This window comes from Triticum dicoccoides, chromosome 4A, assembly GCF_002162155.2.
Source record: "Triticum dicoccoides isolate Atlit2015 ecotype Zavitan chromosome 4A, WEW_v2.0, whole genome shotgun sequence".
Taxonomy (NCBI): Eukaryota; Viridiplantae; Streptophyta; class Magnoliopsida; order Poales; family Poaceae; genus Triticum; species Triticum dicoccoides.
In genome coordinates this window covers 581,002,186-581,025,188 of record NC_041386.1, presented here as the reverse complement: position 1 = coordinate 581,025,188, position 23,003 = coordinate 581,002,186, and the positions used below count along the sequence as shown (strand labels likewise).

The following is a 23,003-nucleotide window of genomic DNA, read 5'->3' as shown; positions in this document are numbered from 1 at the left end:
TAGCTAGTCCTCCCAAAATCGAGCGAACCTGGGTTAGGCATGGATCTACACTCAATAAAAGATAGGTTAAGCTGAGCTCAATAATGTTGTAACAGGTGCTAGCGCTACAAAACAAAGTAATCTGAGGTTGGCATGCTGACAAATTTTCAGTGATGCAAGCATGTTACTTTGTGGTGGTCAAAAATAAGATGTCTGCTACATTCTTTACATATCCGGTACTATAAAGGTGAAAACATTGCACGATCAGCACTAGGATTTGTGAATTGATGTTGTTAGGTAACCCAACCAAACTCCATCATATACCCTAGTTTGTTGTGTGATAGTTTTGACCCTCGTATTCGCTACATCACATCCGTGCACGTTCTACCGATACAAGTTGGTAAGCTTTTCTAATTTATTTATTTTTGAGCACTACAAGTTGGTAAGCTTTTCTAATTCACTTTGGAGCGGCAAAGATACCTTGTTTCTTTTAGTTTTGAGTGAATTGATCGACCTGCGGAAAATTAGTTCACAACAATGTCTGTCAATCCTACATTTCATGTTCAACCTTGCAAGCAAGATGAAATTCTAAAATGATCTGAATCTCCCTATTTAACCCACTCATAAAACGTGCAAGCATAGCTTAGCCTTCAACTAACATTAGAGATGACATGACAAAATAAGCCCGAGCCACCAAAACCATCAGAATTGTGTGCAGGTAATGAGGTGATTTGTGCGCACACAAACCAACAACCTTTTGGAGATTTGTTCCTACTGTACGTCCCAACATCAAAAGATACGATTAGCACAAAGCTTCTGAGCATTGCAGCGGAATAGATATCTAGAGTCCAATCGCAAACAATTCCTTTCTCAACCAGACAAATGCGTAAGCCCTTTACGACATGAGGGGCCACACTTCAGCGGGTCAAACAATAGACCAAATAGATACTTTGTTCCATGAGATGCCATTCCACAGGCCTTAACATTTACTCTCTTTTTTCTCAAGGTCAAGGAGCACAAAAAACAAACAACGGGACATTTTTATTTACAGTGAACACAACCTAAGTCAAACGGGAACATCTATGAGGCACAAAAAGGAGCCAAGGTGACATACTTACAGACTGATAATACATAACTGGAACCCGAAAATGCTCAGCAGCTATCTTTTCCTTCCTTTTGGTTAGACAAGATATATTTTCTCCATATTGCTGAACATTTCTGGAGTTGTGCAGACCTCAATCAGCTTAAAGTTGTGATCGAGCACATATGCACATCACACAGGCCACATGTACAGATTTGGAATGTTCAGCTTAGTTAGCGAGGTTTAAACATCATATACAGCCATGCGCTCCTCGATGGGGTTACGGCAGATTGGACATCTTTTGCACTTCTCAGCACATGACCTATACAGCAAAGAAAAATGGTAGCTTCTATTTAACAACAAACTGAAATGTGCAGTCGAAAAGATTGAGTAGGCAAGAGCAAGAGGCCGAAGCATACTTGCATAACGTTCTGTGCCGACAGGGAAGTATGACCATGCATATTTCTCCCTCGTAGCAAATCCTACAAAGTACCTTCTCCTGAAACGAACAGAATTTGCTTGGCTTTGTCAACAGAGAATGAACGACATACCAGACAGACAACTTTGATTCCAATGAAAAGATGAGCCTGGACAAGTGAGACAAAGAGAAAGTACATTTTGAAGCCTTTCATATTCCTGCTGGGTAGACTTGGTGATTTCAGATTGCTCTCCCAACGCTGCCTGGAGTCTCCAAACCTGAAAGTGAACAAGTAGGAAAGTTGTTGCTTTTGTTGATAATCACAGGTAGTGAATAAAACTCTAATGTGGTGAATAAAACTCTAATGTGGTCAATGATTATAGAATCACAAAACAGTAAAAGGGATACCTCTTCTGCTAAATCCTTCTTGGGCATTTTCTTTACTACCTCAGGTGGGTAACCAGAGAATGTATTGTACCTGAAAACAAAGATACAGCAAAGTAGTTCAACTAGTTCAGAGACTTTGTAAACATTGACAGACAAATAGCAGCATACTAAGCAAATTAACGTAATTTATGAGTTCGTATGAATGAGCTGAAGTAATACCCGTTAGATTCAGTATAAAACAGCCGAGCTTGCTCTTCCTTGCTCCCTTCATCAATAGACCACCAACCAAGAAGCCTGAACAATATATATACGAAGCTACCATGTCAGAAGTCAGCATGAAGGCAGAATACTATTACATTGCTCCATAGTGGATCGCCAAATATAAGCGACTTAATTGGGGCTAGGGTAACGAATTGGTACAACTTTATGTTTTTTTGCGTGTCAGTACCAAGTCTGGGCAGACTAACAAATCCAGCTAAACCTCATATAAGCCCATTTTGACAGGGACCTGACGAGCAGGGCCCACTTGTCAGGTGCCAACATTTTGCAGAAACCCCCCTGCTTTATATTTAATCACGCAAAAGCCCCAATTTGCTTTTGAAAGGCCATTCTCCCTGACCTCACACACCTTCCATCACGACAAGCTCGAGCCAGAGCTCACCTCCGCCGGCAGCAGCAGCTGCGCCCCAGCGCCGCCCAGCTCCCCCTTCCTCCTGTTCCTTCTCCTCCTCCTCACTCCCGGTCTCTCATCTCCCTGTCTCTCCCGGTGCAGGCCATCGACGAACGCCCGAGCTCCCCCACCGCCGATCTGGACACTGTCCGCCGGAATCCTTGCACCGTCGGCCAGATACGGTGCCCCGCAGCCAGATCCGCCCATTCCCGCTGCCCGCAGCTCTTTTCCTCCTCAGCTCCCGCGAGTCCCATCACCCTCGTTGCCTGGTCATGATTCGGTCGCGTGCTGCTGCCTTGACCGTCCCGAGCGCGCGTACGAGCACCCTGGCTGCCTCGCCCGTCCCCAGCGCGCGTACGAGCGCCCCGTGCGCCACCAGCACCTTCGCTGCCCGAGCTCGCCATCACCATGACCTCCCGATGCACCTCCACCATTGCTTTTGATCGTCGGCGACCAAACCCCGACGCGCCGACATGGCACACTTAATTAGGGACTAATTACTCTGTTAAACACACCCCTGAGTCTGACATGCAGCCCCACAAGTAAATTAGCTAAAGTTATTCTTCTGGTTAGATTAGTGTTATTCCCAGGGCCCCACATGTCAAGTTTTGACTCGGCAGAGTCAACTTTGACCCAGCCCCCCAGGCCCATTGGCGTGATTAAATATACAGCAAGGGGATTTTCTGCAAAACAACATGCCATGTCAGCCCCTGATAAGCGGGCCCTGCTCGTTAGTTTCCCTGTCAAAATGGGTTTACGAGGTTTAGCTCGATTTGTTACAATCTGCCCCAGGCTTGGTACTGACATGCAAAAAAAAACGTAAAGGGGTACCAATTTGTTATCCTAGCCCCAGTTGTGGTACCAACGTGCAATTAACTCAATATAAGCCAATAAGAAAATAAATTGATATAATAATAGCTCATGGTAACTATCAGTTTTACCTTGACCCGTGATGAAGAAAAGCGAAACAGTCACGGACTTTTGATGATACTGTAAGGTAATTCGGACTAACTGGTCCATTACGCAATAGCAAAACAACTTTCTCCACCAATCTTCCTATCGAGAAAAGGACACCAGCTCCTTGTAGAATAAATAGTGGGGAGAAAAGAGCAAATATTGGAATGTAGCGAGCGCTAGGTGGTGTACCCTGAAAAGCAGATAAAATAAAACTACTAATCATAAGAGGGAATTGCTAACAGCAATAAGGTCATGAAGATCATTACGGATCAAATCAGTTTTCTAGCTAATGAAGCTAATGAAGGGGTATTACTTTTTACTAAACGCCCTAGTTAAATTCCAAAGATCTGTTCAGATTCAGTAGAATAAGTTGCCAATGTTTTCCAGAATTCAAATAATATGTTCTTTCGAAAGAAAGGAAGCGTTTTTCCCCTGGCAGTTTTTCATCTGCCCAGCATCTAATAGTAGATATGACCCGTTAATATCAACTATATTTCCTACGTAATATATGATTTGAATGGCATGTACCTCCAACCGCATACAAAGCAAAACTTGGAAAACCACCAGCGGTATTTTCATGAGATGACCTCCTATGTCTGGAAGACCACAAATCCTCTCTTGTTCATGGTCTTCTAGTGATGGGAGGACAAGACCACTCTCCCAATCACGATATCTAATAGCTGATGATGATGAGCTAGCCTCCCCATGAGTAGGAGGCCTATGAATCATGGGATTAAACCATCTTGTACAAACAAGAAAAGCAAAACACTCTGCGATCCTGTATAAACAAGTTGATGGGTTAGACTATTAGACATACTAGATGTTAAATAAGAATTTTATTGAGGTCAGTCTCACCCATAATTTATAAATAAATCCCACCATCCCAAGGCACCAACATCACCTGCCATATGTAATAAGCCAATATTATAAATCATATCGTGCATTAGGAGGCCCAACAAAAAATTATTAACTTAGGTAATGCTTTGGGAGATCTGATAGAATGTAACTCCTACAGGTTCAGGAAGTATATAGGTAGTAGAAACTACCTATAGAGCACAAAACCTGCTCGGCAGTCTCAAAACAAGACTGTCTCACTTATAACTCCTAAGTCACCCTTCTACTGCTCTAGTAAATAAATAAAAGAACCTTAGAAAGCCTAGGTCTTCCATACTATGGAGCCCTAGCATTGTACTCCCTCCGTTCCTAAATATTTGTCTTTCTAGAGATTTCAACAAGTGACTACATACGGAGCAAAATGAGTGAATCTACACTCTAAAATATGTCTATATACATCCGTATGTGGTAGTCCATTTGAAATCTCTAAAAAGACAAATATTTAGGAATGGAGGGAGTAGTAGCCATGTGCATAGAAACAAGATTCAACTGTAATCCAGAAGCACAAAACAATTGACCAACGGCATATGTTCTTTGTTAATTCTATGGTAAAGGCCTTGAGGAACTAAGGAGCTGCCTCAAAACACCCGCTAGTTTATAACCATTGAAAAAAAATAAGATGCTTGGCAAGACAATAAGATACTCGTTCTTATATGATGTAACAATTGGAAGGCGAGTCAGCAGACTTTACCAGATAACTTGAGAAGCGTGAAGGTTGTCGCAGCTATAAGAAACACCATAGAGATTGCGACCCAGAAATGCTGGTTACAAAATCAAAGGCATCTAATATAAGATAAATATTAATGGCTGTACTGTAGTTAAGATAAAAAAGTGTATTTTTTTTTACAATTTGTGTAGTCAAACTGTAAGAATGTTGACAGTGATATACAACAGAGTAACATATGTTATGTTGAATGTGAAAATGCTATTCAGACTTATCTTTTAAAATACTTCCACATGGCTGTGTTTTATCAATTTGCACTCAAACATTCACCCAGTTTAAAAAACATGTCACTCTGGGATCACGCAAAAAAATGTCACTTCGGGACACATTCAGTCGAACTTCTGCAACTTTTCTACCAATATCCTTCAAATAGTACTCCCTCCGTCCAGAATTACTTGACGCTCAAATGGATGTATCTAGGATGTATCTAGCACTAAAATACATCTAGATACATCCATTTGAGCGTCAAGCAATTCCGGACGGAAGTAATTAGATTCAAGACTGGATACTTGAATATCGTTGTGTTTTAATCAAGTCTTTTGTGGAAAATGCCCATTTTCTGACCTTCAATTATTACTCAAGTTCAACTTTCACCCATAAACTCCAGGCTGTCTAGAATACACACTCGAGCTAGGAAAACGCCTAAAGCACGGCACTCCACTAACCTAGGAGGGTTTTTCCCTGATGTGAGCAACCTATTTGGCAACTGATGCTGACGTGGCACATTGCAGCATCCTAAATAAAAATAGTTGGTATTACTAGTAAGTTTTCAAATTATCTCTTGCCTTGAGTGTCATCCAATTTGACATGCATTGCTTACATAGCACATTGGCAACAAGCCAGCAACAAACCAATTAAGTAAGCAAATAAAAATAGCTGGCCTCACACGTAGGTCTCTCTGCAACTCATTCTGTGGCCAACATTGTTGTCCTGAAATATCTTTGGTGAGCCACTTGTCATCGGCCGATCGGCATGCGCGCAGATCCATGCACGGCAAAGCGGTATCATCAATAGCCCAACCGAACGCACCACTAGCCAACAAGTGAGGTCCCCTTCCCCAAATCTGGGTGTAATCGCTAGCCCAGAGCAAGCCACCTCTGTCAAGGCACGGCAAGCTGGGCGAACTACATCGAGATGACAGCAACGACCCTCCCCCCTGCTCGAGCGGAAGCAAAATCCAAAATAAGGGTGTGCAGGCTCTGGTCTAGATCCAAGTTAGGGCTGGGCCTGCTCCTCCCTACTACCTCTGCTGAGGCTCACTCTCTTCTACCATGTCCAGGTAATAGAAGGAAGAGAGGGCTGCAGATGATAACTGACATGTGGCCCCTCCATCATCAATTTAGCTAACTGTTTTGTAGACTGTTCAGCAGTTTAATGAATAAAGTGATAGTTGAACCTTCGGAGCTTGATATCTCTCAGTTGGGTTTTTGAAATATTTTAGAATGGAAGTTAGTGGTTAATGTTTAGGACACTGCCAGTGTCCAAAATAATATGATCCTGCCAACTAAAGAAATTATGATTACCAGATAAATAAAGTGGGCAAATTTGTATTCTGGAAGCTATCATGTGAACCGACAACTGAAGAAGAGGGTGTTAGTATAAAAAAAGGGCAGCCAGATGCACGTAGCTCCCGCTTGCGCAGGGTGACTCGAACCCGTGACCTCATGGTCAAAGGCAACAGCTTTACCGCTGCGCCAAGGCTCCAAGAGGGTGTTAGTATGTTCATATAATTTGACAAATTGTGCACTACAACTAGAGCATCAATATCAAAGAGAATGAAATGATCCAACCATACATTTGGTGAATTAGTCCTGAGGTTTAACAATTAACTGACATATTTCTGCAATGCATTATTTCATGGTGAGTTGATGCAAGACATATCAACAGCTGGGCCAAGTTTGTGTTTTGTGCTACATAGAATAATTCAAATCTCTGTACAATCTGAAAGGGGCTGTATAATGTATTCAATCTAGTAATTACTTTGCATCACATCATTATATTTTTATTTACAATCTGTTACGAACAGAAATAGAAAGTTACCAACGAAACAAAAAGTTAGGTATCTATTGCATGACTTTCAGTTCTGTAAGTGAGTGGCATCCGTATCAAAATACTCCCTCCGTCCCAAAATAAGTGTCGCTGATTCAGTACAAAGTTAGTACAAAGTTGAAAGTTGTACTAAATCAACGATACTTATTTTGAGACAGAGGGAGTATTTCTTTAGCATTATTTTTCCTTGTGAACAAAAGGAGATGTTGTAAATATATGTTCACTTCAGGGAAGAAAATTTTGAACTGTGATTAATTTCAAGAAGGTTCCACTTTCGGATCCACTAGTACGAGAAAACTTACAGGAAGCGTCTCCCAAATAGCTTCGTCGCTCATGCTTTCTTCATCCCCTGGCATTAGAGCTTTACACATTCTGAACAACAGAAAACACATAAAAGGAAACATATACAAGTTAAGATCCATAGTTACTGCAATCATAATTATTGTCACATAATAACAAACTATGTTACGGTTGATAGTATACAATTCCATCCAGGGTGGTCTTTTAAAAAATAAGGTCCAAAGTTACATAACTGAAGCAGCTAAGAAGGGATTGAAATAACAATAGTTTGAAGAATTGGATGCCAATTTGCATAATGATGATTACAACTACAATTCATAACTTCAGGGTGAATACCATCATCTTATTAGTGTGTATAAATGGAATAAAAAATATAATTAAATAGAGCTGTAGATATTATAATACATTTATATTGGAATAGAGCTGTACTTTATACAACTCTAAATGCTTATTTTTACACACCAGTATCAACCAGATGTATACGATTAATCTGCACCATTGCAATCTATACCCACCAAAAGTAAACGATATAGGTCTCCGTTTTCTTTAAATAGTGTGGGAATTTTAAGTCTCCTGGAGCAAACATGGAAGCTATCTAATCTAACAGAACTCTAAACTCAGAATCAGTGTCGTTGCCATTTTCAATGCTTAAACTAAAATTCAATGTATTGATACTTTTTCTAACACATCAATTTGGGAACAGAGACAACCATTTTACTCAGAAACTTTGTTCTGGATGAAAAATAGCGCACAAAAGGCATACTGTCATGTGGGGCACGTCTTACAGACGTGGGCCGCGCGGCCAGGAGCAGCCGACGGCCGCATCAGGCAAGGCGCAGGCTGGACAGGAGTCCTGATCCGGGCACATTAGTTCCTAGACTAGTTTGTTTCGTATAGGTTTCTAGTTTGTTATTAGCCCATGGGGCCTTTATATATCAGATAGTTAGCACCCTTTAGGGACAAGCAATAAAGTTATTTCCTTCTATCTTCTCCTCCCGCATCATAGAGCAGCCAGGCAAAAACCCTAGCGCTCCTATCCACCGCGACTACGAACTACGTAGTCGAGGTCCTGCTGTCTTGGGCACCGAGGCCCTTGACAACTTGGTATCAGGTTCCAGGCGATCCTCCTCCTCGTCCACGCTCCATCCGCCGGCCGCTTTCCCCCCTGTGTCCGCGCCCAGCTCCCCGACATCGCCACAATCCGCTGCCGCCTCGGTCACTTCCGGCATGGCAGAACCGACCACCACAGATCTGGCTAAGATGATCGAGGCCTTGACGGCCACGGTGATGTCCCTGCAGTCGTCCGTCACCGCACTCCAGAAGGACAAGTCCTCCTCTTCGTCCAGCGCTGCCGCCGCCCATGATGGGCAGCACCACAATGATCGGCCGCCCAGGTTCCAGAAGATGGACTTCCCCAAGTTCGACGGCAAGTCTGATCCGCTCGCCTTCATCAACAGATGCGAGTCCTTCTTCCATCAACAACGGATCGCCGAGGAGGAGAAGGTGTGGATGGCGTCCTACAATCTCGAGGGTCCTGCCCAACTATGGTATATGCAGGTCCAGCGCGACGAGGGCACACCTCCGTGGCGCCGCTTCTCCGAGCTGCTCAATCTCCGCTTCGGGCCACCGCTGCGCGCTAACCCGCTGGGCGAACTAATGGCGTGCAAACGCACGACGTCCGTCGTCGACTTCCAGGGCAGGCACCTTATCCGAGACACAGAAAGTGCAGATCTTCACCGCGGGACTCCAGCCACCCCTCAGCCTCGACGTGGAGATCCATAACCCACAGTCCCTCGCCGTCGCCATGAGCCTCGCCCGCAAATTGGAGCTGCGCGACCAGTGCGCGCTTTCCGCCGCGCCACCGGTGCGTTTTCCACAGAAGGGCATCCTGCCGACACCAGGACCACGCCTCGCGCCCCCCGCTCCGGCCCCACCAGCCGCACCTCAGCAGGGCCACAATCTGCCGGACGGACGCCCAATCAAGCGTCTCTCCCAGACAGAGATGGAGGAACGCCGTCGCCTGGGCCTTTGCTTCAACTGTAACGAGAAGTTTGGCAGGGGCCACAACCGCGTGTGCCAGCGCATCTTTCTCCTCGACTTAGCGCCGGACGACGACGACGACGACGCGGCCTCCGCCACTGATGATGCATCGCGGGCCGACCCTCAAATCTCGCTCCACGCGATCGTCGGCGTGCGCACGAGTGAAACCATGCAGATGCAGATTACTCTCGGAGGTGTCTCCCTCCTCGCCCTGATCGATTCAGGCTCCACCCACAACTTCATCGCCGAAGAGGCGGCCGCTCGTGCTACGTTACCGCCCCCCACCACAGAGAAGATGCGCGTCACGGTGGCCAACGGCGAGCGCGTTCCGTGCCAGGGCGCGTACCGCGTCGTGCCCTTCCGCATCGGCCACGAGGAGTTCGCGGAGGATTTCCTCGCCTTGCCGCTCGCGGGCTACGACATCGTCCTGGGCACGCAGTGGCTGGCGTCGCTCGGACCGATCCTGTGGGATTTCCGAGCCCTCTCCATGACATTCTGGCGGCGGGGCCATCGGGTGTGCTGGCACGGCATTGCAGGACCGGACGGGCCAGCCCTAAAATCATGCAGCGGTCGCGACTTCCTGGACGCCATCATCACCGAGTTCGACGGCATCTTCGCCGACCCCTCCGGCGTGCCACCGCCCCGCAGCCGCGATCACGGCATCACCCTGCTACCTGGTTCCGCCCCGGTGGCCGTCCGTCCGTATCGATACCCGGCCGCGCACAAGGACGAGCTGGAGCGTCAGTGCGCCGCCATGCTCGCCCAAGGTATCATCCGTGCGAGTTGTTCCGCATTCTCGTCCCCGGTACTGCTGGTCCGCAAGGCCGACGGGTCCTGGCGCTTCTGCATCGATTATCGCGCCCTGAACGCCATTACTGTCAAGAATGCGTTCCCGATTCCGGTGGTGGACGAACTCCTCGACGAGCTACGGCACGCTCGTTTCTTCACCAAGCTCGATTTACGTTCCGGCTACCACCAGGTGCGGATGCGTGCGGAGGACATCCCGAAGACAGCTTTCCGTACTCATGACGGCCTCTACAAGTTTCTGGTGATGCCGTTCGGACTCTGCAACGCGCCGGCCACGTTCCAGGCCCTCATGAATGATCTGCTGCGGCCATACCTGCGCCGTTTTGTTCTCGTCTTCTTTGACGACATCCTCATTTTCAGCGAGACATGGGCTGACCATCTCCAACATGTGCGCACCGTCTTCACGGTCCTGCACCAGCACCGGCTCTTCGTCAAGCGCTCCAAATGCGCGTTCGCCGTTGAATCAATCGCATACCTGGGTCACACCATCTCCGCTGCAGGCGTGGCCATGGATCCGGAAAAGGTGCAGGCAGTGGCGGACTGGCCGCAACCACGCTCGGCGCGCGCGGTTCGGGGCTTTCTCGGCCTTGCGGGGTACTACCGCAAGTTTGTCAAGGACTTTGGCGTGGTTGCCGCGCCCCTGACGGCCCTCCTTCGCAAGGATGGTTTCTCTTGGTCGCCGGAGGCGGCAGCAGCTTTTAACACCCTCAAGACGGCAATCATCACGGCTCCCGTCCTCGCGTTACCGGATTTTACACGGCCGTTCATCGTCGAGTGTGACGCATCGACGTACGGTTTCGGGGCCGTCCTTCTTCAGGACCACCACCCGGTGGCTTTCTTTAGCCGGCCAGCCGCGCCACGTCACCGTTCCCTGGCAGCGTATGAACGGGAACTCATCGGCCTGGTGCTCGCGATTCGCCACTGGAGGCCGTACCTATGGGGGCACCAGTTTGTGGTAAAAACGGATCATTACAGCCTCAAATTTCTGCTTGACCAGCGTTTGGCCACCATCCCGCAGCATCATTGGGTTGGCAAACTCCTGGGATTCGACTTTACGGTGGAGTACAAGGCAGGTAGTACCAACACGGTGGCGGATGCACTTTCCCGCCGCGACACGGAGGAGACGACGATCATGGCGGTCTCGGGGCCTCGTTTCGACTTCATCAATCGCCTCCGGCAAGCGACGTCCACTGATCCGGCGCTCGTCACACTGCGGGAGGATATCACGGCAGGTGCGCGGCAACAGCCTTGGGCGCTCTCCGACGGCCTCGTTACTTTCAACGGCCGCCTCTACATTCCGCCGTCATCCCCGCTACTCCAGGAGATTCTCAGTGCCGTGCACGATGATGGGCATGAAGGCGTCCTGCGCACATTGCATCGTCTCCGCCGCGATTTCCACGCACCTAACCTTCGCAAGACGGTGCAGGAGTACGTCCGCAATTGCGGTACTTGCCAGCGGTACAAGTCCGAGCACTTGCACCGCGCTGGGCTGCTACTGCCGCTGCCGGTGCCCACGGGCGTGTGGACTGACATCGGCATCGACTTCGTGGAAGCGCTTCCTCGAGTAGGCGGGAAGTCTGTCATCCTCACCGTGGTGGATCGCTTCAGCAAGTATTGCCATTTTGTGGCGTTAGCCCACCCATACACGGCAGAGTCAGTGGCACAGGTGTTCTTCGCTGAGGTTGTTCGTCTCCATGGCGTGCCGCAGTCCATGGTCTCTGACCGCGACCCCGTCTTCACCTCCGCTTTTTGGCGAGAGCTCATGCGCCTCACGGGGACAAAGCTGCACATGACGTCAGCATTTCACCCGCAGTCGGATGGTCAAACGGAGGCTGCTAACAAGATCATTGTGATGTATTTACGGTGTCTTACCGGGGATCGTCCCAAGCAGTGGCTCCGGTGGCTTCCCTGGGCTGAGTACATATACAACACCGCCTACCAGACAGCAACCCAAGAGACTCCGTTCAAGCTTGTGTATGGCCGTGACCCTCCCACTATTCGCTCTTACGAGCCCGGCGACACACGGGTAGCTGCAGTGGCCAGGAGCATGGCTGAGCGCGACGAACTTATCGAGGACGTCCGCTATCGTCTACAACAGGCACAGGCGGTCTATAAGTCCTACTACAACAGACGTCATCGGGACATTCGGCATGAGGTGGGCGATTGGGTTTGGCTTCGCCTTCGACAGCGCGCCGCGTCCTCTCTCAACTTGCCAACCAGGGGCAAGCTCAAGCCACGATTCTATGGGCCGTACCGCATTTCAGAAGTGATCAACGACGTGGCATACCGTCTTGAGCTTCCGGCACGCTCGCGCCTCCATGACGTGTTCCACGTGGGCCTCCTCAAGAAGTTCTTCGGCATTCCTCCAACTACACCGCCGGGATTGCCTTCGATCCACAACGGGGCGGCTGTTCCAGAACCAGAGCGCGTGACTCGTGCGCGCCTAGCACGCGGCGTTCGCCGGCTACTCGTCCACTGGAAGGGTGAAGCAGCTTCGTCAGCTACATGGGAGGATCTTGACAGTTTCGTCGAGCGCTACCCCGCTTTTCAGCTCGAGGACGAGCTGCTCGTCGAGGGGGGGAGAGATGTCATGTGGGGCACGTCTTACAGACGTGGGCCGCGCGGCCAGGAGCAGCCGACGGCCGCATCAGGCAAGGCGCAGGCTGGACAGGAGTCCTGATCCGGGCACATTAGTTCCTAGACTAGTTTGTTTCGTATAGGTTTCTAGTTTGTTATTAGCCCATGGGGCCTTTATATATCAGATAGTTAGCACCCTTTAGGGACAAGCAATAAAGTTATTTCCTTCTATCTTCTCCTCCCGCATCATAGAGCAGCCAGGCAAAAACCCTAGCGCTCCTATCCACCGCGACTACGAACTACGTAGTCGAGGTCCTGCTGTCTTGGGCACCGAGGCCCTTGACACATACATTGAGAATGGAGAGGCAAGAAAAGTGAACAGACAATTGGAATTCCTTCATGTTGTTCTAAATTAGTGGTACCATCAAGGTTTGACCAATTACTAGACAGTTGTTAGCTAAAGCAGCAATCAGCACTGAAGTTTTTTAACCGGGTAAAACACTGAAGTTGAATGCGGATTCCACACCTGGGTGCATCTGCATCATTTCAAAACTGCAATTTTTACATTTCAAAAATCTGTGGAGAAAAACATAGATGTACAACATGCTATGACATGTACACTTGCAAAAACATTATGAAAAAGTATGATCATTTGTAAATTGTACCACAAATGTGTACACCTATAGCTGCTAGGTTTGAAATCATCTGGTCTTATTAGGACAGTAGACATGTAGTTATATTTTTGCACGAATTTTTGCAAATGCACATGTGGTACAAGTTTGATTTTTTGTCCAGTATAGAACGCAACTGCACCCATGTGTATGAAGCCAATTCCCTACTTAAGCTGCCCTAGTTGAATGGCTCTTGTGTGAGTGGGGGTTGTGCGAAAATGGATCTAACTGCTTCTGATGGGTGCACACCACATTAGAAATGTGGACAGATTATTCGTCTAGAATTCCAGATATAATCTGAGCAAGGTAGAAAGTTACAAGAATGATGAGCAGGAAGCACTAACATATATCATTATCATGACAGCTTTCACCTGTGCTCGTTACCTAGTCAGAAGAAGAACCTACAATCTAACAGGATAAACTATAATAATTTCAGCCAAACTTATTACAGATAATGTAAGCAAGGAAACAGGCAAATCCACTTAAATTCATGCATAACATTGCATCTGCGTATACGTAAAAATGGAAAGTAGAGTACTACTATGTAGGCATCAAAAAAGGAGAAGATATCTTACCTAAAATTGTCAACAAGAATAATCACTTCAAAAGTCAGCAGAGGAAGGAACACGATCTTCATGTCAACAGCTGGATGATTCTTAACTGTGGAAAAACAAAGGAAAGACAAGGTGGGGGGGTCAGAGAATAGAGTAGGGATAACAATAACACCAAACCATAAGATATGATTTGACAAAGCTTCATTCATCTAGCAACTTCAGCATGTACCTCTTAAACTTTCAAGATATATGCAAAGAAGCAGCTCGAATGCGATTAGCAATGGTGCTGCAACAACAGAATGACAAGGAGCCCACTACAAATAGGGAACGGACTTGTCAGATACAATGCACGGCAAACAAACAACACTTGCATACGCATATGCAACAACAACAAAAAACTGCCCAAATCAGTACTAAATCTTACATGACGCCCATGAGGTAATGAAGGGGCCGGCATTGAAAACCTTCCACGGGCAGCCACTCCATGAAATAGCCATAGCGGGATGAATATAATCCTACGTAATCGAAATAAGAAGGTGATTAACAATTGATGTTAGCTTTGTCACCGCACACACACAAACCAGCCATGTACAGTAGAGCTGGGTTGCCTTGATTAGCGATGTACAGTACAGTTGGGTTGCCTTAATTATATTATATTGATATCAGAGCTCAAACTTCCTAGAAACACACAGCCATTGCGAATTAACAAGATCTCAAAGTCACGAAATTCAGCAGGGAAGCTACAGCCAGAAGCGCACTGGGTAGCATGAGCTAAATTCCAACCTGAAACACGGGCAGGCACGATTTAACACTAGATCACTCTCCCTAACTCATTCCTAACCAGAGTAACTCGCCCCAGGACAGATCAGTGCACCGCCCGAATCGAGCGGGCACAGGGAGTCTGCCCGCGGAGCGAACGCGGGCATCCGCATCGCTGGACCCTCTAGACTGAATCTGCATCCCGCGGAAAGGGAAACAGAGCAGCAGCTCGCGCCGCGCAACTAACCAACCAGGGTCGACACCAACCGGCCGAATCAGATCGACGCGGCGGCGAGCCGGGGGCGCGCGGGGAGCTAGCTAGGGTTTACGGGGCGTACCACCAGGAGGAGTCGGTGCGGCCGTCGACCCTGAGCGCGAGGAGGAGCGTGAAGCAGAAGAGCGCGGCGTGCGCCGCCGCCGCCTGCGCCGTCTTCCCCACCCCCGCCCACGTCTGCGCCCGCCGCCGCTGCATCTCTCCCCCGCGAAGCCTCCACTCTTCTCCTCCCTCTCTCAGCTCCGCCCGCGGTGGGTTGTCAGGGTGGGGGGAGGGAGTAATGGGGGATGAAGGGAACGAGGAGGAGGGGAGGGTTTCTCTCCTTCTTTACTCTCTGGCGCTGGACTATGATTGCTGGTTAACAAACAGGGCGGTACGGTACGGTCCGATCCTCTCCCCCTTGTCTCCACCTCCGGTGTTATCTCAGCAAGTTTTCCGGTGGTATATCGGGGAGGACGGATTGGGTTGGGCCGGGTCGGATAGGGCGGAGAGGAGGGAGGGAGTGTCACTTGCGCTCGCTCGGGGAAGCCGACGAGCCGGATATTTTCTGGGACGGCTCCCGCGTCCCCTCGTTGTTTTCCGCCGTAGATTCCTGCGCTTTGTTTGTTTATTCTTGTTATAATTTTTTATTGTTCGCTCGTTGGTGGCTCCGCCCGCGGCCCGACCGAACGCCCCGACCCGTCCGCGTCGCGTGCACGGCACGCCCGCTCCGTCCGCCGTCACGCACGGCGCAGCACGCGTGACGCGCAGCGCCGGCGACCGGCGCAACGTAGGGGTAGACTGGTAGTGCAGGGAAGCGCGGCGCGGCGCGGGCCGGCGACGGCGGGGTGGTTGAATGGGTAGTGGTAGGCGGTGGCGTGTGCTCGGCGCATTCTGGCTTCTGGGCGAGGGCGACGGATGGGGATGTACCGGGGTTTCTCCTGGCCAGCGGCCAATCATGCGTCCGGCTAACCATGATGCCGTCTTCAGATGGATTGATGATAACCAACCAACCGGAAAAGGCGCGTCGCGGATTAGGAAATTTAGTCCTTGAAATGAAATGCTTCGATCGTGACGTCCATAGTTGCGTGCCTGCGCGCCCAAATGGCCAAACCATTCCACCCCGGGGTTCCTCCGTTCCTGTACTTGTCTAGTCAGAAGTTCAAGCACGGATACACTTGAATTACACAAACACAGGTCCATTCGCAGCACTTGGGGCGCGTTCGGTTGCCCGCATGCAGCCCAACCAGACCCGCGCGGGATGTGCGTGGCCTATTTGGTTGGCTGGCTGCATGCGATTCGTGGTCCGCACCAACCTTAGAGCAACTCCAACGGACCGACCCAAACGGACGTCGATTTCGTTCGCTTTTTGTCCGTTTAGGTCGGCCAGGCGGACACGGATGCTTCCGCATTTGGGTCGGCACCTGCGCCCAATGTTGGTCTGCGACCTATTTTAGACGGCGCCAAAAAAATGAACGCTTGCATATTTAAAAAAGAGAAACTACATTAATTAAACATTAAAGCCGGCCACGAAGGCCGGCGAAAGTCCACGTGTCCACATTTGCATTTAAAAAAAATAAAAACAGCCTAAACTACGAGGTGGCGCGCTGCCCTAGGCGGCGGCGGCGGCGTCCTCGGGGTCCGTGAGGTCGATGAGCGTCGGCGCCGGCCCGGCCCAGGCGAACGCCCGAGGCAAACCCAAATCACAACTTAAACCGCGGAACTGAAAACGCGGTTTTCAGTTCGCGGAAAACGCATTTTAAGAGGCGGTTTGAGTTGCGGTCAAACAGACCCCGTAAACTCGAATCGTAAAAACGAATATTCGCGTATATTCTTCCCCACGTCTTCTTCTTCCTCTCGCCCGTGTTCATAGTCAATTCCCGTCGTCCGTTGTAGTCGCCGATCGATCCAGGAGCAACTCCTCCGTTGCCGGATGGATCCAGGAGCTAGCTAGCTTGCCCGTGACGGGATGGATCCGGGAGCTAGCTAGCTAGCAAGCTCCTGAATCGTTCGTGGTGGGGTCGATCCAGGCTTGCTAGCTAGCTAGCTCGTCCTTGGCCAGATCGATCAAGAGCTCCTTCGTCGCCGTAGTTGCTCGAATCTCTAGCCATTGCTCCTGCGATCTACTCCGCAGGCGGACGCCGCAACAGCTGTAAACAACGAGTTTTCGGCGAGTTCCATGGCGGAAGGTCATCGGAGCCCGCGTGCGTATGGCGGAATTTTCTTGTCGCGTAGCGTTGACCGATTTTCAGTCTTCCTTATATTTTGCCTCCAAATATGTAAATAAAAGGGTCGTGGGATGGATTCTCAGGGGCCTGCAAAAAAATTACGGGTTTGACCACTTTTACGGGCTCTATTCGGGACGTTTTTTGACACCTCGAAATTGAAAACGCGGATTTTTACGGGTTTGACCACTTTTAAAGGGTCTGCTAGAGATGCTCTTAAAGCAGGCCTCAGCCTGGCCCAGCGAAAACTGTCGAATCGGTAGTTTCTCGCGAGTCTAGCTCGGCGCGGCCACGTGTGTGAGGAGGTTGCACGCCTCCGGCGGCGCGGGAGACGGAGGGGACGTCTCATAACCCCCCTCCCACTCTCCTGTCATCGCCCCGCACTGTTCCCACCGCGCACGCCTCGCTGCCTCGCCGCCCCTCCCTCTCCTCTCCTTCGATGGCTCTGCCTCGCCCACCGTCACGCCGTCCTCTGACCCCTGTCGATCAGCGCATCGCCAGCATCCAAGAGCGCTGGGTGGCCGGGCTCCAGAACTCGGGCAGGGACCTGGCGTCTCCCTCATCTGCTGCCGGCCACCACGAGGGCCGCCCAATGCGGTGCCGGTCGTTCCTGCTCTGATGCTATTTCCGGACCTCGTGGTCGTGGGCTCGGCGCTGGCGCCGTCGACAGAACCGCCGCTTCTTGGGACCCCATTGGGCAGGGGGTTTTCTTGACCCCCGTCCAAGGGTTTTCTCCTGCCGGCGCGCCGTCCTCCTCGACCTCCGGCGTGGCTGTCGGTGTCAAAACCGGCAGATCGCGGGGTAGGGGTCCTGAGTTGTGGATCTCGGATCGATGGTAACAAGAACGAAGGAGACGATGTTTTACCCAGGTTCGGGCCCTTTTGATGGAGGTAAAACCCTACGTCCTACTCTTGTTTATATTGATGAAGTATCAAGTACAGTTGATCTACCACGAGATCATCGATCTGTTGTGGTCTAAAACCTAAGGGTATGATGAATAATGTCATAATAATCTATCGACTAGCCTGGCCTCGGCTTATATAATGTACCGGAGGCCTAGGATAACAAGAGTCCTAGTCGAATACGTTGGTGGAGAGGAGTCCTTGTCTTGATCATCAAGTATTGTGGAATATTCCTTGAATGCGACATGGGCTGCCCGAAGTGGCCCATGAGTAAACCGCCATGGGGGTCCTCGGCCCGATCCACCTGGTCGGGAGACGACTTGGTGAGTACCCCCTAGTCCAGGACATCGTCAATGGCCATGAGCATGGGGCCGATGCCGCCGGCCGTTGCCAGGGCCGGCTCCTCCTCTACTCCACCACCTCTCTTCTTCCCGACGGGGTTTTCACCCGGCCTCGGTTCTCTGCGACTGCGCAAGCTCCGACGAGTCAAAAAATCCCCAATGCTTGCTCGTAGATGTAAATTAGGGGTTTCTTTCTTAGGCATGTGTGCTAGTACTTAGTGGATTCAATAGCATTAGATAGGATTCGAGTAGATTCGATTCGATGTGATCCCAATCGAATCGAATCCGACCGATTTGTTATTGTTTGCTACAGTGTGTGTTCTAGGATAATATTCTTCTGCTAGTGCTTTCCTAGTATATGTGTTCATGCTAGAATGTGTGTTCATGCTAGAATCCCATATGCAAGTGTGCTTTGCTAGGATCTGTGTGTCATGCTAGGGTCTTGCTTGGATCTGTGTTCATGCAAATGGCATGTTCATGTTCAAGCTAGGATCATGTTCATGTTGTTGTTCATGTTGCTACATATATGTTCAAGCTAGGGTTTGTGTTGCATGCTCTAGATTGTTATACATGCATGTAGTAGGATCATTTTAGGATGCTGCCAAATGTGCATGGGTGCACATGGGTGCTTTTTTTAGATGTTTCTATGCTTAGGATAGTGCACTGATGTGTTGGGGAACGTTGCAGAAAACAAAAATTTTCCTACTCGTTTCACCAAGATCATCTAGGAGTTCATCTAGCAACGAGTGATCAGATGCATCTACATACCTTTGTAGATCGCGCACGGAAGCGTTCAAAAGAACGGTGATGATGTAGTCGTACTCGACGTGATCCAAATCACCGATGACCAGCGCCGAACGGACGGCACCTCCGTGTTCAACACACGTACGGAACAGCCACGTCTCCTCTTCTTGATCCAGCAAGGGAGGGAGGAGAGGTTGAGGGAGATGGCACCAGCAGCAGCACGACGGCGTGGTGTTGATGGAGCTGCAGTACTCCGGCAGAGCTTCGCTAAGCACTATGGAGGTGGAGGAGGTGTTGAGGAGGGAGAAGGAGGCAACCAAAGGCCAGGGCGTTCAGGTATGAAGTCCCTCCTCTCCCCCACTATATATAGGGGTGCCAAGGGGGGGTGGCCGGCCCTAGGAGATCCAATCTCCTAGGGGGTGCGGCGGCCAAGGGGGTTTTCCCTCCCCCCAAGGCACCTAGGAGGTGCCTTACCCTCCTAGGACTCTTGCCCCCTTAAACCCTAGGCGCATGGGCCTATGTGGGGCTGGTGCCCTTGGCCCATTAGGCCAAGGCGCACCCCCTTACAGCCCATGTGGCCCCCCGGGGCAGGTGGACCCACCCGGTGGACCCCCGGGACCCTTCCGGTGGTCCCGGTACAATACCGATAACCCCGAAACTTGTCCCGATGTCCGAAACAGGACTTCCCATATATAAATCTTTACCTCCGGACCATTCCGGAACTCCTCGTGACGTCCGGGATCTCATCCGGGACTCCGAACAACATTCAGGTTACTGCATATACATATCCCTACAACCCTAGCGTAACCGAACCTTAAGTGTGTAGACCCTACGGGTTCGGGAGACAAGCAGACATGACCGAGACGACTCTTCGGTCAATAACCAATAGCGGGATCTGGATACCCATGTTGGCTCCCACATGCTCCACGATGATCTCATCGGATGAACCACGATGTCGAGGATTCAATCAACCCCGTACGCTATTCCCTTTGTCTATCGATATGTTACTTGCCCGAGATTCGATCGTCGGTATCCCAATACCTCGTTCAATCTCGTTACCGGCAAGTCACTTTACTCGTACCATAATGCATGATCCCGTGACCAGACACTTGGTCACTCTGAGCTCATTATGATGATGCATTACCGAGTGGGCCCAGTGATACCTCTCCGTCATACGGAGTGACAAATCCCAGTCTTGATCCATGTCACCCAACAGACACTTTCGGAGATACCCGCAGTCTACCTTTATAGTCACCCAGTTACGTTGTGACGTTTGGCATACCCAAAGCACTCCTACAGTATCCGGGAGTTACACGATCTCATGGTCTAAGGAAAAGATACTTGACATTAGAAAACTCTAGCAAACGAACTATACGATCTTGTGCTATGTTTAGGATTGGGTCTTGTCCATCACATCATTCTCCTAATGATGTGATCTCGTTATCAATGACATCCAGTGTCCATAGTCAGGAAACCATGACTATATGTTGATCAACGAGCTAGTCAACTAGAGGCTCACTAGGGACACGTTGGTGTCTGTTATTCACACATGTATTACGATTTCCGGATAACACAATTATAGCATGAATAAAGACAATTATCATGAACAAGGAAATATAATAATAATGCTTTTATTATTGCCTCTAGGGCATATTTCCAACAGTCTCCCACTTGCACTAGAGTCAATAATCTAGTTACATTGTGATGAATCGAACACCCATGGAATTCTGGTGTTGATCATGTTTTGCTCTAGGGAGAGGTTTAGTCAACGGATCTGCTACATTCAGGTCCGTATGTACTTTACAAATCTCTATGTCTCCATCTTGAACATTTTCACGAATGGAGTTGAAGCGACGCTTGATGTGCCTTGTCTTCTTGTGAAACCTGGGCTCCTTGGCAAGTGCAATAGCTCCAGTGTTGTCACAGAAGAGCTTGATCGGCCCCGACGCATTGGGTATGACTCCTAGGTCGGTGATGAACTCCTTCACCCATATTGCTTCATGTGCTGCCTCCGAGGCTGCCATGTACTCTGCTTCACATGTAGATCCCGCCACGATGCTTTGCTTGCAACTGCACCAGCTTACTGCCCCACCATTCAAAATATACACGTATCCGGTTTGTGACTTAGAGTCATCCAGATCTGTGTCGAAGCTAGCGTCGACGTAACCCTTTACGACGAGCTCTTCGTCACCTCCATAAACGAGAAACATTTCCTTAGTCCTTTTCAGGTACTTCAGGATATTCTTGACCGCTGTCCAGTGTTCCTTGCCGGGATTACTTTGGTACCTTCCTACCACACTGATGGCAAGGTTAACATCAGGTCTGGTACACAGCATGGCATACATAATAGAACCTATGGCTGAGGCATAGGGGATGACGCTCATCTCTTCTATATCTTCTGCCGTGGTCGGACACTGAGCTGAGCTCAATTTCACACCTTGTAACACAGGCAAGAACCCTTTCTTGGATTGATCCATAATGAACTTCTTCAATATCTTATCAAGGTATGTGCTTTGTGAAAGACCTATGAGGCGTCTTGATCTATCTCTATAGATTTTGATGCCTAATATATAAGCAGCTTCTCCAAGGTCCTTCATTGAAAAACTTTTATTCAAGTAGGCCTTGATGCTGTCCAAGAGTTCTATATCATTTCCCATCAAGAGTATGTCATCTACATATAATATGAGAAATGCTACAGAGCTCCCACTCACTTTCTTGTAAACGCAGGCTTCTCCATAAGTCTGTGTAAACCCAAACGCTTTGATCATCTCATCAAAGCGAATGTTCCAACTCCGAGATGCTTGCACCAGCCCATAAATCGAGCGTTGGAGCTTGCACACTTTGTCAGCATTCTTAGGATCGACAAAACCTTCCGGCTGCATCATATACAATTCTTCCTTAAGGAAACCATTAAGGAATGCCGTTTTGACGTCCATTTGCCATATTTCGTAATCATGGAATGCGGCAATTGCTAACATGATTCGGACGGACTTCAGCTTCGCTACCGGTGAGAAAGTCTCATCGTAGTCAACCCCTTGAACTTGTCGATAACCCTTAGCGACAAGCCGAGCTTTATAGATGGTCACATTACCATCCGCGTCTGTCTTCTTCTTAAAGATCCATTTATTTTCTATGGCTCGCCGTTCAACGGGCAAGTCAGTCAAAGTCCATACTTCGTTCTCATACATGGATCCTATCTCGGATTTCATGGCTTCTAGCCATTTGTCGGAATCTGGTCCCGCCATCGCTTCTTCATAGTTCGAAGGTTCACCGTTGTCCAACATGATTTCCAAGATAGGGTTGCCGTACCACTCTGGTGCGGAACGTGTCCTTGTGGACCTTCGAATTTCAGTAGGAGCTTGATCAGAAGTATCTTGATCATTATCATTAACTTCCTCTCTAGTCGGTGCTGGCACCTCAGGAACATTTTCTTGAGTTGCGCCATTTTCCGGTTCAAGAGGCAATACTTCATCAAGCTCTACTTTCCTCTCACTTACTTCTTTCGAGAGAAACTCTTTCTCCAGAAAGGACCCATTCTTGGCAACAAAGATCTTGCCTTCGGATCTGAGGTAGAAGGTGTACCCAATAGTTTCTTTTGGGTACCCTATGAAGACGCATTTTTCCGATTTGGGTTCGAGCTTTTCAGGTTGAAGTTTCTTGACATAAGCATC

At 49.1% G+C, this 23,003-nt stretch overlaps 1 protein-coding gene across 1 annotated transcript; it reads right to left on the bottom strand.

Moving 5' to 3' along the window:
* Positions 1 to 895: 895 nt before the first annotated feature.
* Positions 896 to 15,551, bottom strand: LOC119286925. The gene is made up of 14 exons (XM_037566395.1): positions 15,206 to 15,551; positions 14,533 to 14,623; positions 14,338 to 14,422; positions 14,130 to 14,214; positions 7,462 to 7,531; positions 5,078 to 5,147; positions 4,348 to 4,393; positions 4,021 to 4,270; positions 3,477 to 3,682; positions 2,085 to 2,159; positions 1,887 to 1,956; positions 1,676 to 1,756; positions 1,480 to 1,559; positions 896 to 1,382 (listed from the first exon to the last, which is right to left on the bottom strand). The coding sequence occupies exons 1-14, from the start codon at positions 15,337 to 15,339 to the stop codon at positions 1,304 to 1,306; spliced, it is 1,422 nt and encodes a 473-aa protein (XP_037422292.1). The 5' UTR covers positions 15,340 to 15,551; the 3' UTR covers positions 896 to 1,303.
* Between the last annotated feature and the right edge of the window lie 7,452 nt (positions 15,552 to 23,003).

Coding starts and splice junctions, on each gene's coding strand:
- LOC119286925 (XM_037566395.1), bottom strand. CDS start 15,339: ATGCAGCGGCGGCGGGCGCAGACGTGGGCGGGGGTGGGGAAGACGGCG. Junction 3,683..4,020: donor TGCTTTGTATGCGGTTGGAG/GTACATGCCATT, acceptor TCTGCTTTTCAG/GGTACACCACCTAGCGCTCG. Junction 2,160..3,476: donor TTTCTTCATCACGGGTCAAG/GTAAAACTGATA, acceptor TATATTGTTCAG/GCTTCTTGGTTGGTGGTCTA.